The sequence below is a fragment of the Amphiprion ocellaris genome, chromosome 13 (genome assembly GCF_022539595.1).
Source record: "Amphiprion ocellaris isolate individual 3 ecotype Okinawa chromosome 13, ASM2253959v1, whole genome shotgun sequence".
NCBI lineage: Eukaryota > Metazoa > Chordata > Actinopteri > Pomacentridae > Amphiprion > Amphiprion ocellaris.
Genome location: NC_072778.1, coordinates 2,185,984 through 2,198,524, shown reverse-complemented (window position 1 = coordinate 2,198,524; position 12,541 = coordinate 2,185,984). Strand labels below are relative to the sequence as shown.

The following is a 12,541-nucleotide window of genomic DNA, read 5'->3' as shown; positions in this document are numbered from 1 at the left end:
CGGTCACACAGACATAAAACAACACAAAGAGGTATAAAACTAGTACAAAGAGATGAAAATGCCCAAGAAGGTACACAAAATTCTCACAAAAATACTGAAAATGACCACAGAAAGACACAAAATAATATAAAGTGACATACAACAACTGCAGTCAGACAAAAAATACACACAAAACAGCCACAGGGACATGCAAAACATCCATGAAGAGACAAAAAAAACCACAGATGCTAAAAATGGCAATAGAAAAACAAAATAACACAAAAATGACATAAAACAAACAAAAGGAGACAAAAAAGACCAAAAATGATGACAAAATGACCACAAAAAGACACACAATGACCACAGAAACATATTTCAAAACCAACACGCACAACAACCACAGGACGATTCAAAATGTCCATAAAGAGATGGAAAATATCAACACAGATGCTAAAAATCACACAACACAAAACCAAAAGCCATAAAACTGGTACAAAGAGACATTAAATGACCAAGAATGGACACAAAATTACCACAGAAACACTCAAAATGACCACACAGGGACACAAAATGACCATAGAAGATGAAAGAGTACCACAAAAAGGCACAAAATGACCACAAAACGATGCAAAATGACACAAAATGAACAAAAAGAGATGGAAAATAACAACAAAGATGCAAAAAAAATGGCCACAGAGAGACCAAAGCAACACAAAAGACATAAAACTGGTACAAAAGTTGTGTTATTTGTTGTATTTTTCTGTCGTTAATGTTAAGTAGTCGAGGCAGACAAACTGAAGGATTAACCAATAAAAATACGACAGCTAATTTGTTAACGTACATCTTTACTAAAATGGACACTTGAGTTTGCTGACAGTCAAAAGTTAAAACTAAGGCATCAAGAAAAGACACAAAAAGACGTTTGGAAATGAATTTTGACTTTTGTGTGAAGACCTTTTTAAAGGAGCTAAATCCAGCGTTATTTAGACGGGATAATTCAACCAGAACAGAAGGTAACCTCACCTCGCTCCAGACCAGCATGGTGCCGAAGACGACCTGCAGGCCGTCGAAGAAGTTGTCTCCGATGAGGATGACGGTGGCGCCGCCGGTGGTCCAGCCCTCGCTCGGACTGATGGCTTTGATGCAGGGCGTGGCTGCTTCGGAAACACAGCGACACGAGCGACACGGTTAGAAAAACAGCATTATACAGCGACACGGTTAGAAAAACAGCATTATACAGCGACACGGTTAGAAAAACATTATACAGCGATACGGTTATAAAAACGTTATACAGCGATACGGTTAGAAAACAGCATTATACAGCGACACGGTTAGAAAAACATTACACAGCGATACGGTTAGAAAAACAGCGTTATACAGCGACACGGTTAGAAAAACAGCATTATACAGCGACACGGTTAGAAAAACATTATACAGCGATACGGTTATAAAAACGTTATACAGCGATACGGTTAGAAAAACATTATACAGCGATACGGTTATAAAAACGACGTTATACAGCGATACGGTTAGAAAAACGTTATACAGCGATACGGTTAGAAAAACTTTATACAGCGATACGGTTAGAAAAACGACGTTATACAGCGATACGGTTAGAAAAACAACATTATACAGCGATACGGTTAGAAAAACTTTATACAGCGATACGGTTAGAAAAACTTTATACAGCGATACGGTTAGAAAAACGACATTATACAGCGATACGGTTAGAAAAACTTTATACAGCGATACGGTTAGAAAAACGATGTTATACAGCGATATGGTTAGAAAAACGACATTATACAGCGACACGGTTAGAAAAACAACGTTATACAGCGATACGGTTAGAAAAACAACATTATACAGCGATACGGTTAGAAAAACAACGTTATACAGCGATACGGTTAGAAAAACAACATTATACAGCGACACGGTTAGAAAAACAACGTTATACAGCGACACGGTTAGAAAAACATTATACAGCGATACGGTTAGAAAACAGCATTATACAGCGATACGGTTAGAAAATAGCATTATACAGCGACACGGTTAGAAAATAGCATTATACAGCGACACGGTTAGAAAAACATTACACAGCGATACGGTTAGAAAAACAGCGTTATACAGCGACACGGTTAGAAAAACATTATACAGCGACACGGTTATAAAAACAGCATTATACAGCGACACGGTTAGAAAAACATTATACAGCGACACGGTTATAAAAACGACGTTATACAGCGATACGGTTAGAAAAACGTTATACAGCGATACGGTTATAAAAACGACATTATACAGCGATACGGTTAGAAAAACGTTATACAGCGATACGGTTAGAAAAACGTTATACAGCGATACGGTTAGAAAAACGACGTTATACAGCGATACGGTTAGAAAAACAACATTATACAGCGATACGGTTAGAAAAACTTTATACAGCGATACGGTTAGAAAAACGACGTTATACAGCGACACGGTTAGAAAAACGACATTATACAGCGATACGGTTATAAAAACGACGTTATACAGCGATACGGTTAGAAAAACGACGTTATACAGCGATACGGTTAGAAAAACGACGTTATACAGCGATACGGTTAGAAAAACGACGTTATACAGCGATACGGTTAGAAAAACGACGTTATACAGCGATACGGTTAGAAAAACGACATTATACAGCGATACGGTTAGAAAAACGACATTATACAGCGATACGGTTAGAAAAACGTTATACAGCGATACGGTTAGAAAAACGTTATACAGCGATACGGTTGTAAAAACGACATTATACAGCGATACGGTTAGAAAAACGACATTATACAGCGATACGTTAGAAAAACAGCATTATAGAGCGATACGGTTAGAAAAACGACATTATACAGCGATACGGTTAGAAAAACGTTATACAGCGATACGGTTGTAAAAACGACATTATACAGCGACACGGTTAGAAAAACGACATACAGCGATACGGTTAGAAAAACGTTATACAGCGATACGGTTAGAAAAACGACGTTATACAGCGATATGGTTATAAAAACAACGTTATACAGCGATACGGTTAGAAAAACAACATTATACAGAAAAGGAAAAGTGAAGTTAGCAGCCGCCAGGGTCAGTTTAGCTAGTATTAGCTTCATCCGTCAACGTTTCGTCATAAATTAATGATCAGAAATGAGGTTTGAAGCTAATAGTTTCAGTTGGCAGATGGTTTGGTTTACCAGCTGAATCGTTAACGGTAGATGCTAGCAGCAACAGCTTTATTTCAGACCAGTTCAAACAGATCTATTAAGTTTACCTAATAGTCTAGCAAAAACAAAAGAGGTCAACGAGCGATATTTTCACAAGCTACAAGTGTTTGAAACTAGATTACAGTTCAGAAAAGATGCTAGCTACATTTTTTGTTACAGTTCAGTTTAGCAGCCTGAACAGTTTGACTCACGAACCTTTCATCATGTTTGTCAGCAGTTTAGTTTAGTGGAAAATAACTTTTAGCTAACAGTAAATATCCTCCTGTTTTTATACTCAAACTGCATTAGTGTTATTTCTTACTGCATAAATGCACCATTTTTAGCACAAAGTTAGCAAAATAGATGATTTTTCTGTAATATTTTTTGTCTAATGTAGTCATGCTGTTAGGAAACATCCATCATGCTGAAGAATTTTTCCTTTTTTTTCTCTTTTTCTTCAAGAACAAAGCTGCTCAGAACAAGACAACAGATCTTTAACACAACCTTTACATTTCTGACGTCCAGAGAGAGCGTTCGGTCAGATTCCTGTCCACCAGCAGCCTGTAATTCACTAATAATACATGCAAAATGATTGGTTTTTCCAGGGCCGCGGGGATCAATAAGGGGCTCCACATAACCAGCGTCTCCGTGATGACTAGACTGGTGTCCGGACAGTCGGACTCCGAGCTGCGACGAGGCTTTACAGCCTTTTCCCGGACCGAGAGCCGTTTTATTGGGAGGACGATCTGATATTCCAGTCAGAGCTCTGAGTTTCCTTTTGTTTACTATGTGATCTGATCTATAAAGCTGCGTTCAGAGACTATTAAACATCCCGCTTACAATTTTCTCCACTATTAGAGGAGTAATGACCTTCCACTGTAAGTTACTGGCAGCTCGTGGAAAAAGCAGGAGAGTGGATTTAGAAAACCATTATAGACACTTAAACATCTCCTTTTAATTGCTATTTATTCATTATTGCAGCAGCTAGAAACCCTTGTGGAGGCCAGAAACATCCAGATTCTGATGAAACTACAACAGAAAACTCAAGAATGTATTTTTTCAGATTGATTAAATTTTATTTTTCTCATTAAAAATAAATAATCCTGTTGCCATTAGTTATTCAGTGTGACTTTTTGGAGATAAATGTCATTATTTTAAGAATAAAACCAACCTGATGACCACATGGAACAATAATAAATCTGCAAACACACAGTTTTCTTATTTTGTTGAGATGTTTTAAAGCACTGTCAATAATAGTTTCACTGTAACTCAAACTGAATTAATCAGTAAAAGATAAAAATTGTAGATTTTGCCCTATTTTAAAATGGATTAGCCGTTTCAAAAATCTTATATCGAGCTTTGATTGTGGTCCCATTTCAAGATTTAAGTTAATAATTAAACTGAGGTGACTTTAAAGACAAATAATGTGAAATAATGTAAAAGTAGCTAAACAAAAATTCTAATTAATCTCAAACCCCACCACTGAGTTTGAAAAACGTGTCAGCTTTTTTTCCCTTGAACTACTCATCTGTTTAGAAAACAACCAAATCTGAGCTTAAAATCATAATATTACATCTGAAATGAAACAAAAAATGACAAAAACTAGATGCAAAACAATAAAAATGAGACACAAAGTCACCACAAAGAGATAAAATGTGCCATAGATGCAAAAAAAATGTCCAAAATGAGACACAAAACGACAAAATTGGCCACGAAATGGCAAAATAATACAACAAACAAGACACCAAAGACAAAAAATACAACCAAAAGTACAAACAAGGGGAAAATAACAAAACAAGGGGAAAAAAGAGACAAATAGCAAAAAGCAAGACAAAACAACACAAGCGAGAAAAAAACAAACAAACAAAAAAAAAACAAGAGAGACAGAGAAAAACCAAAGCTACAGCATGAATAAATAAATACAGCTCGGCTCAGAAACAGTGAACAGAGCAGCTAGTTGTTGGAAGATCCATTCAGCATGGTGAAACATCTTTCTAGATGATGATGAGCAGAGTAGAGAGGAAAAGACAAAAAACAGACACAAAACAACAAAAATGAGAAACAAAATGACCAAAGAGGGACACAAAATGACAAAAACAAAATGCAAAAAAACACAAAATAATGACAAATGAGACGAAACAACAATAAATAAGACAAAACTACAGATAATGAGAAAAAACTGCAGAAAAAAATTGACAGAAAAACAAAATTTGACAAAACAAAAAAAATGACACAAAACAGCAAAAAAAGTCAGACAAAACAACTAAAAATGACACAAAACAACAAAGAAATTACACAAGGCAACAAGAAAAATGAGACAAAACAGCAAAAAAGTGAGACAAAACAACAAAAAATGACACAAAACAACAAAAAAATGAGATAAAATGGCAAAAATCAAGACAAAACAGCAAAAAAAATGAAACAAAACAAAAAAAACAAGAGAAAACAGCACAAGAGAGACATTTGGAGACAATATTTTTTGTAGTGCTGTTTTAAAAAATGTTGATTCCAGGTAATTATTGTGAAAAAGTCGTTTTGTGTCATTCTATGCAGACGACACCTTCCTGTTCATGGTTGTTCTGTCTCTACTGACTTTATGTATTCATGAAAAATCAACCACAGCGGGTAAAAACGTGTTAAAGGTTAAATGCAGGAAATAAATTCAGACATTTCTTTAAATTGCTTCGTCTCTACAGATAATTCTGCAGAAACAGGAAGTGTCGGTCGTCCGGCTGAACGTGAGCGGAAACATTGAGCTGATATCTAGAGAGACTTTCTGCAGAATTTCCAGATAAAAGCGACTAGCTGAACCCTGCAGCTGCTGCTGAGGGTCGGCCGGCTGATTGTCGCTTCCTTATTAATTTCCTCCTTTTGTCACGGCGGTAAACAAACGGTCCGACGGCGGCTGGAGACCCTCCGATCAAATGAGCGCAGCACAAAGACGAGGAGCAGGCGGCGGAAAGTTTTATCGCCGAGGGCCGCTGACAAAGACGGGAGCAGATGTTGAGGCTGTTTATCGCCTCTGAAAACATCCCCGTCTGAAAGATGAAAGGCCCCCGGCTGAACACCGGGCCCCTCTGGCCCCTCCAGGACACCGTAGGACGCCCTCCCAGCTCGGTAAGTTTCCTTCACCAAACATCTGACAGATTAGTGTCAGGTAGCGTTTGTTTTACATCTCGGGACGCGCCAGGCAGGTGGGGTTTCTTTCGTCGCACAGGACAGAAAGTTTGGACGACCACAGGAGGACGGCTTTGTCTTTGATCTGCCGCCTTATCTGGAGTGATAAACACCACCCGCCTGGTGCCGCAAGTAGGTTAAACCAAACTAGACAATTACATCAGCAGCGCCAGGAAAGAAAACCTCAAACTTTAGAACAAGTGGAAGAGAAAACTGCAGAGCGAGTCGTCTGGGGAGAGAAACATGGAGGACACCGAGTCTGACTGGTGGCTAACTGGTTCAGTGGTTTGTTTTACTCGACTGCATGTCCCGCAGAGGTGGCGTTAAACAGACATGACAAGGTTCTGAAGTGAAACGATAACACCATCTCTCCTGGAAAAGCCTCAAACTTTAAACCAAGTTGAAGAAAACTTTAGAGTGATGAACTGCTGCTGTTGTAGAAGCTTGTTTTACTGTACTGCACATCCCACAGGGGTGGCGTTCAACCAAAATGACAAGTTTTTGAAGTTCAGGCAAAAGTAAACAGGTTTAATTATCAAATTATTTATTTTTGGTATTTTTTGCAGCTAATATTTATCAGGTCCCCTAGTATGTTGAACTCCCCCCGACTGGTGTGCCAAGTAAGTTGAAATAAGTGAATCAATAACACCATCTCTGCCTGAAAAGCCTTGAACTTTAAAACAAGCTGAAAGAACTTCAGAGCGATGTGGTGTTGGAGTGCTTTTGATGGTGTAGGAGTTTGTTTTACTCTGCTGGATGTCCCAGAGGGGTGGAGTTTGGCTAAAACGACTAAGCCATCAGTGTCTGAAGTTCAAGCAGAAGTGTACAAAAGTGAATGTCACTTTTTCTGTACTTTTTGCGGCTGAGATTTTATCGGGAGCCCAAATACGTTAAACTCCACCCGGCTGGTGTTCCAAGTAAACTAAAACCAGTGAACCATCTCCCCTGGAAAAGCATCAAACTTTGAAACAAGTTGAAGGAAACTTCAGAGCGATGTGGTTTGGGAGTATTTCTGGTGTGTCACTGGTGGCAAATCGATGAAGGGTTTGCTTTACTCTACTGGATGTCCCAGAGGGGTGGAGTTTGGCCAAAATGACTAAACGGAAAGTGTCTGAAGGCCAAATTAATGTTTACGGAAGTGAAAGCAATTTTTGTACTTTTTGTGGCTGAGATTTTATCAGAAGCCCAAATACGTTAAACTCCACCCGGCTGGTGTCCCATGTAAACTAAAACAAATGAACCATCTCCCCTGGAAAAGCATCAAACTTCCAAACAAGTTGAAGGAACTTCAGAGCGATGTGGTTTGGGACTATTACTGGTGTGTCACTGGTGGCAAATTGATGAAGGGTTTACTTTACTCTACTGGACGTCCCAGAGGGGTGGAGTTTGGCTGAATGGGCTCAGTGAGAAGTCAGGCAAGAGTGTATAAAAACATTTTTTGGTGCTTTTTCACTTTTTCGCTGCTGAGATTTTATCAGGTAATCTGATATAGTAAGCTCCACCCGTCTGGCGTTCTGAGGACATTGAAACAAGTGAACCACGAACCCCGTTTCTCCTGGAAAAACTTTAAATCAAGTTGAATGAAACTGCAGAATCGTCTGAGGGGTGAAAGAGGGAGAACACGACGGGTTTCTGAAGTCTGACTGGTGTTAATGTTTAAGGAGTTTATTTTACTCCACCACACGTCCCAGTTTTGTATTTCTTTGCGTCTGAGATTTTGAGAGCCTTGATGTATTAAGCTCCACCCATCTGGTGTTCAAAATCAGCTAAAACAAGTGAACCATCTCTCCTGGAAAATCCTCAAACTTTTAAACAAGTCGAGGGAACTTCAGAGCGATGTGGTTTGGAAGCACTTTTGATGCCTTACTGGTGGCCAATTATTTTAGGAATTTGTTTTATCCCCCTGTACATCCCAGAAGGGTGGAGTTTACCGTGCCGGCAGTAAATGACGAATGCCACGAGGACAGAAGTTTATGAAAGCCAGTCGAGTCAACTTTTCTGCGGCGGGCTCGGTCACTTGATACTTCCTAACACCCCCGACAGGTTAAGCCCCACCCGCCTGGCATCCAAAGTAGGTTAAAACAAGCGAAGCAGTTACAGCATCTCTCCTGGAAAGACGTCAAACCTTTAACGGAGTCAAGGGAAACGGCAGAGTGGAGGTTCAGTGGGGGAACGTGTTAAACACTGTCAGACAGTTAAAGTTTGTTATATTATCCTGGAGGTGCCAGGCGGGTGGAGTTTGCCAAACAGGATGAGGAGGTTTGGTTGGTAGCAGGTTGTTTGTAGGAGTGTGTGTAGTTTTACCTGGTGGTAACTGGAGCCATAAACCCCACCCGCCTGTATAATATATGTGCTTGTTTTACTCTCCTGCGCGTGCCAGCCGGGTGGTGCACATCTTCTCTGGTTCTGTCTGTGAAACCTGCTACTGCGAGGCTAAGCTCCGCCCTCTTGGCGCTCCAAGTTTATCGAATTGAGCGGCGGGCTGACGTCAGGGTTTTATTAGCAGCAGAGTGGCGTTAAAGTTTACAGCTTCAGAGGAAATGTTGCCGCTGAGCTCTGGCTCTCAGAGTCCAGTTTCACCGTGTGAAGTTTATACGCAGGATGATGCATTTTATTTGGTCGCTAGAAGAACGGAGCGTTTGTTCGCCGCCGTCTCCAGAAAGGAACAGAACATCCAACATGTTTCTGGTTGTCTCCTGTTAAACATGAAACCGGAGCAGCGTTTTTACCCAGTGGAGCTCATTTTAACTAAAACATGAAGTCAATGGAAACAGAACAACCATGAAGGAGACAGAAACGTCTCCTGACACAGTTAGAATCACGTTCTTTTCATTTACTTTACAATGATTACCTGGAATCAACATTTATCCACAACACTGAAGAAATACTGTCTCCATTTACTACAGATGTTTAACTATTTCCAGACTTTTCCTCTCTCCTCTGCTCATCATCTAGAAAGATGTTTCACCATGCTGGATGGATCTCCAACAACCTGCTCCTCTGTTCACTGCTTCTGAGCCATGCTGTGTTTATTTTTATTGATCCAGTAGCTTTCATTTTACTCTCCAAGTCACCCAAGACTCATTCTGAGTCATTTTATGAACTTTTTTCAAACATTTTAGACAAATTTAAGTCATTTTGGACAAATTCTGAGTGTTTTTGGACAATTTTAAAAAATAATTCTGGAACATTTGTGTTATTCTGGACAAATTTTGAGTCATTTTGGATGCTTTAAAAATAGTTTTCAACAGGGTTAAGTCATCTAAGCCAAATTTTTAGTTACTTTGGTGATTTTTTTCAAACATTTCAGTCCATTTTGAGTTATCGCCAACAACTTGCTCCTCTGTTCACTGTTTCTGAGCCATGCTGCATTTATTTATTCATCCAATATCTTGCTGTCATTTTAAATAATTTTCAAATCATTTTTGAACAATGTTCTCAGTCATTCTGGACTCGTTTTTTGGTCATTTTAAACAACTTCTTTTCAACCATTTTGGATAAATTTGGTATAAATATTTACATTTACAAGCTCAGTTTTGTCTCCTTCTTGCTGTTTTTCTCATTTTTAAAAAAATTTATGTCTCGTTTTTCTTGTTTCAATTGTTTTGTAGCTTGTTTTTCTTATTTTCTGACTCATTTTGTGTCTGATTTGCCGAAGAGGAAGCCTGAAGTGACTGAAATAGACATTATATTCCTGCATTTAAATGCTATTTTCTTAGTTATATTTGTAAATCCACTTTGAAACTCCAGAATTCTTCTGCTTGGATCAGACTTTCTACCAACATTTTTGATCATCTGCTCAACCAGCTACGAAAGCTAAATGAAAATAGCTTTTTATTCATTTTTGTGACAGAATATTTCATAATCAGAGTATTCTACATGTTTAATTGTCTATTATTATAAGCTGCAGCTACTTTTGGTTCAGAAAACATCACTAGTTGATTTCTGCATTATCATTTTATTTTTATTAATGTGCTCAAAGGTGGAACTTTTTATGACAGATTCAACTTTTGTCACATTTCAATCAGAGATGATCTGATCAAACGGTCAAGCAAAAGTTATTCTAATTATTTCAGCGTCTCTGAGCGACGTCTTACCTTCGGAGGGGTCCAGGCGTCGGGCGCGGCGGCCATGTTTGGAGTTGTTGTGGACGAACATGTTGTCTGAAACCGCCAACACGTGACCGTCCACGTTGACCGTAGTGGAAACCACGACCTGTAGCACAAATGCACCACGGTTTGGTTTCACATCGAACTCTCCTCATTGTAAAGTCACTACTGTGGTTTACTGATGTCAGAAGTGACACCAATAGAGCAGCAGTACATGCAAGCAACGCCAGCATCAGTTCTGAGGATTCTCTCTGATCTTTGGGTAGATATTGTAGCTGGGAGAAGGTCAGATTTAGATTACAGACCAACATGGAGACAACTAGTCTGCTTAGTCACGTCAGAATAGACGATATCTGATCTCCTGCAGCGTCTAAAGGCCATTATGACCTTAGAAAGAATAATTTTTCCTTCACAGTCACCTGCTGCCTGAAACTCACCTGGAACCTCCTCATGTCTCGTGGGTTTCCAGCATTTTTCAAACAGTTCTGATTGCACTTGAGGAAGAACTTCAGGAAGAATCTGGAAGAGAAGCAGAAAAGACGAAGTGGATCAGCATCCAGGAACGTGTTTCATAGCAACCAGATTAAACCAAAAACCACCAGATTCAGAAGTTGCAGACCGAGGACTAAAGAACAGAGAGGACTTTACAGGACGCTCATTAAACACCACAAGTTTCACCAACATGAAGCCATTAAAGAAACTGTTAAACTGCAGGAAGAGAGGAAAGAGCAAGGCATTCATAAAAAAACAAAACACAAAATAAAATAAAAATGATTCGTGTTTTAAAAAGTGAAAAATATTTACAAAATCTAGCAAAAGTAATGAAAGGGTTTCTGTGTGATGAATTTTTATTTTTATATGACAGTTTACAAGATTTACATAAAGTTTTTCTACCAATTGTATAATTCTTTTTAATATTTAACATTTAAGAGTAATATTTTTTCTGTAATTTTACTAATATATTATTTAAGTTAACAAAATAGGGAAAATCTGTAAAAACAAAAAAAAAACAAACTTGATTTTGTTTTCAATCTTTAACATATTTTGACAAAATATTTATATTTTTGCTTCAATGTCATAAAACAACATTATTTTATTGTCAAATGTTATACAAATACAGTGGACATTATTCGCAATGTTTTGTGGAATTTTTTATTTTTATTTTTTATAGTAAACATGTAATTACTTTTCTGTGATTTCACTATTATCTTACATTTATCAAAACAGTTTTTTAAAAAAAGCATTTGAATAACGTATATCCTAAAAATACATAATTTTAGTTGCAAATAATGGCAAATATTCATTTTTTTTTAAATACAGATTTTTTTGACGCATTATTTACATTTTTTGTGTCTTTTCATGGGTAACATGATTTAATTTTTTTTTCTGTGATTTTACTGCTGTTCTCACTTAATTTTATTTGTCTTAAATTTACCAAAACACTTCTTATTTTTGTAAATAACCATTTGGCTAAACTAAACATACATAATTTTACTTCCAAATAATGGCAAATATTCTGTTTTTTTTAAAATACAGATTTTTTGTGGCATTATTATGTGCCTTTTTTATGGTTAACATATGACTTCATACTTTTTCTGTGATTTTACTGTTGTCTTTAACATTTAACTGTTGTATGCTTTCATACCTTCTCCATTTTATTTGACTGTTTTTGTTTTTGTTATGTATTACTATACAAAAAAAAATGCATTATTATTATTACTATTTGTTTTAAATTTACCAGAACAGTTTGTTAAACATTTGGCTGTCGTAAATATACATAACTTTACTTCCAAATAATGGCAAATATTCATATTTTTAAAGAAATACAGATTTTCTGAGGCATTATTTACAATTTTTTGGGTCTTTTTTATTGTTAACATATGATGACTTTTTCTGTGATTTTACCAGCTTTTATCTGTACTCTAAAAAATGGGGAAACGACACTCAATTGTTCAAAAAATGACAGTGAAACTGTTCAAAAAGTAATTTTTTACAGTGTATACTTTAATGACTGAGCTCTGTTTAACAAAAAGCCCATTTGTCAGA

At 37.5% G+C, this 12,541-nt stretch overlaps 1 protein-coding gene across 3 annotated transcripts in view; it reads right to left on the bottom strand.

Annotated features, from left to right (window-relative positions):
- The window catches only part of LOC111583752 (transcription factor COE3-like), a 188,745-nt gene that overhangs the window by 53,900 nt on the left and 122,304 nt on the right, over positions 1-12,541 (bottom strand). For 2 of the 3 annotated variants that reach the window (XM_055016818.1, XM_055016816.1), the window contains exons 7-9: positions 10,933-11,014; positions 10,484-10,601; positions 1,003-1,136 (exon numbers count right to left, since the gene is read on the bottom strand). In XM_055016818.1, the coding sequence (XP_054872793.1) occupies positions 1,003-1,136; positions 10,484-10,601; positions 10,933-11,014 (334 nt within the window). The remainder of the gene's footprint in view (positions 1-1,002; positions 1,137-10,483; positions 10,602-10,932; positions 11,015-12,541) is intronic. The other variant, XM_055016817.1, reaches the window with a different exon arrangement.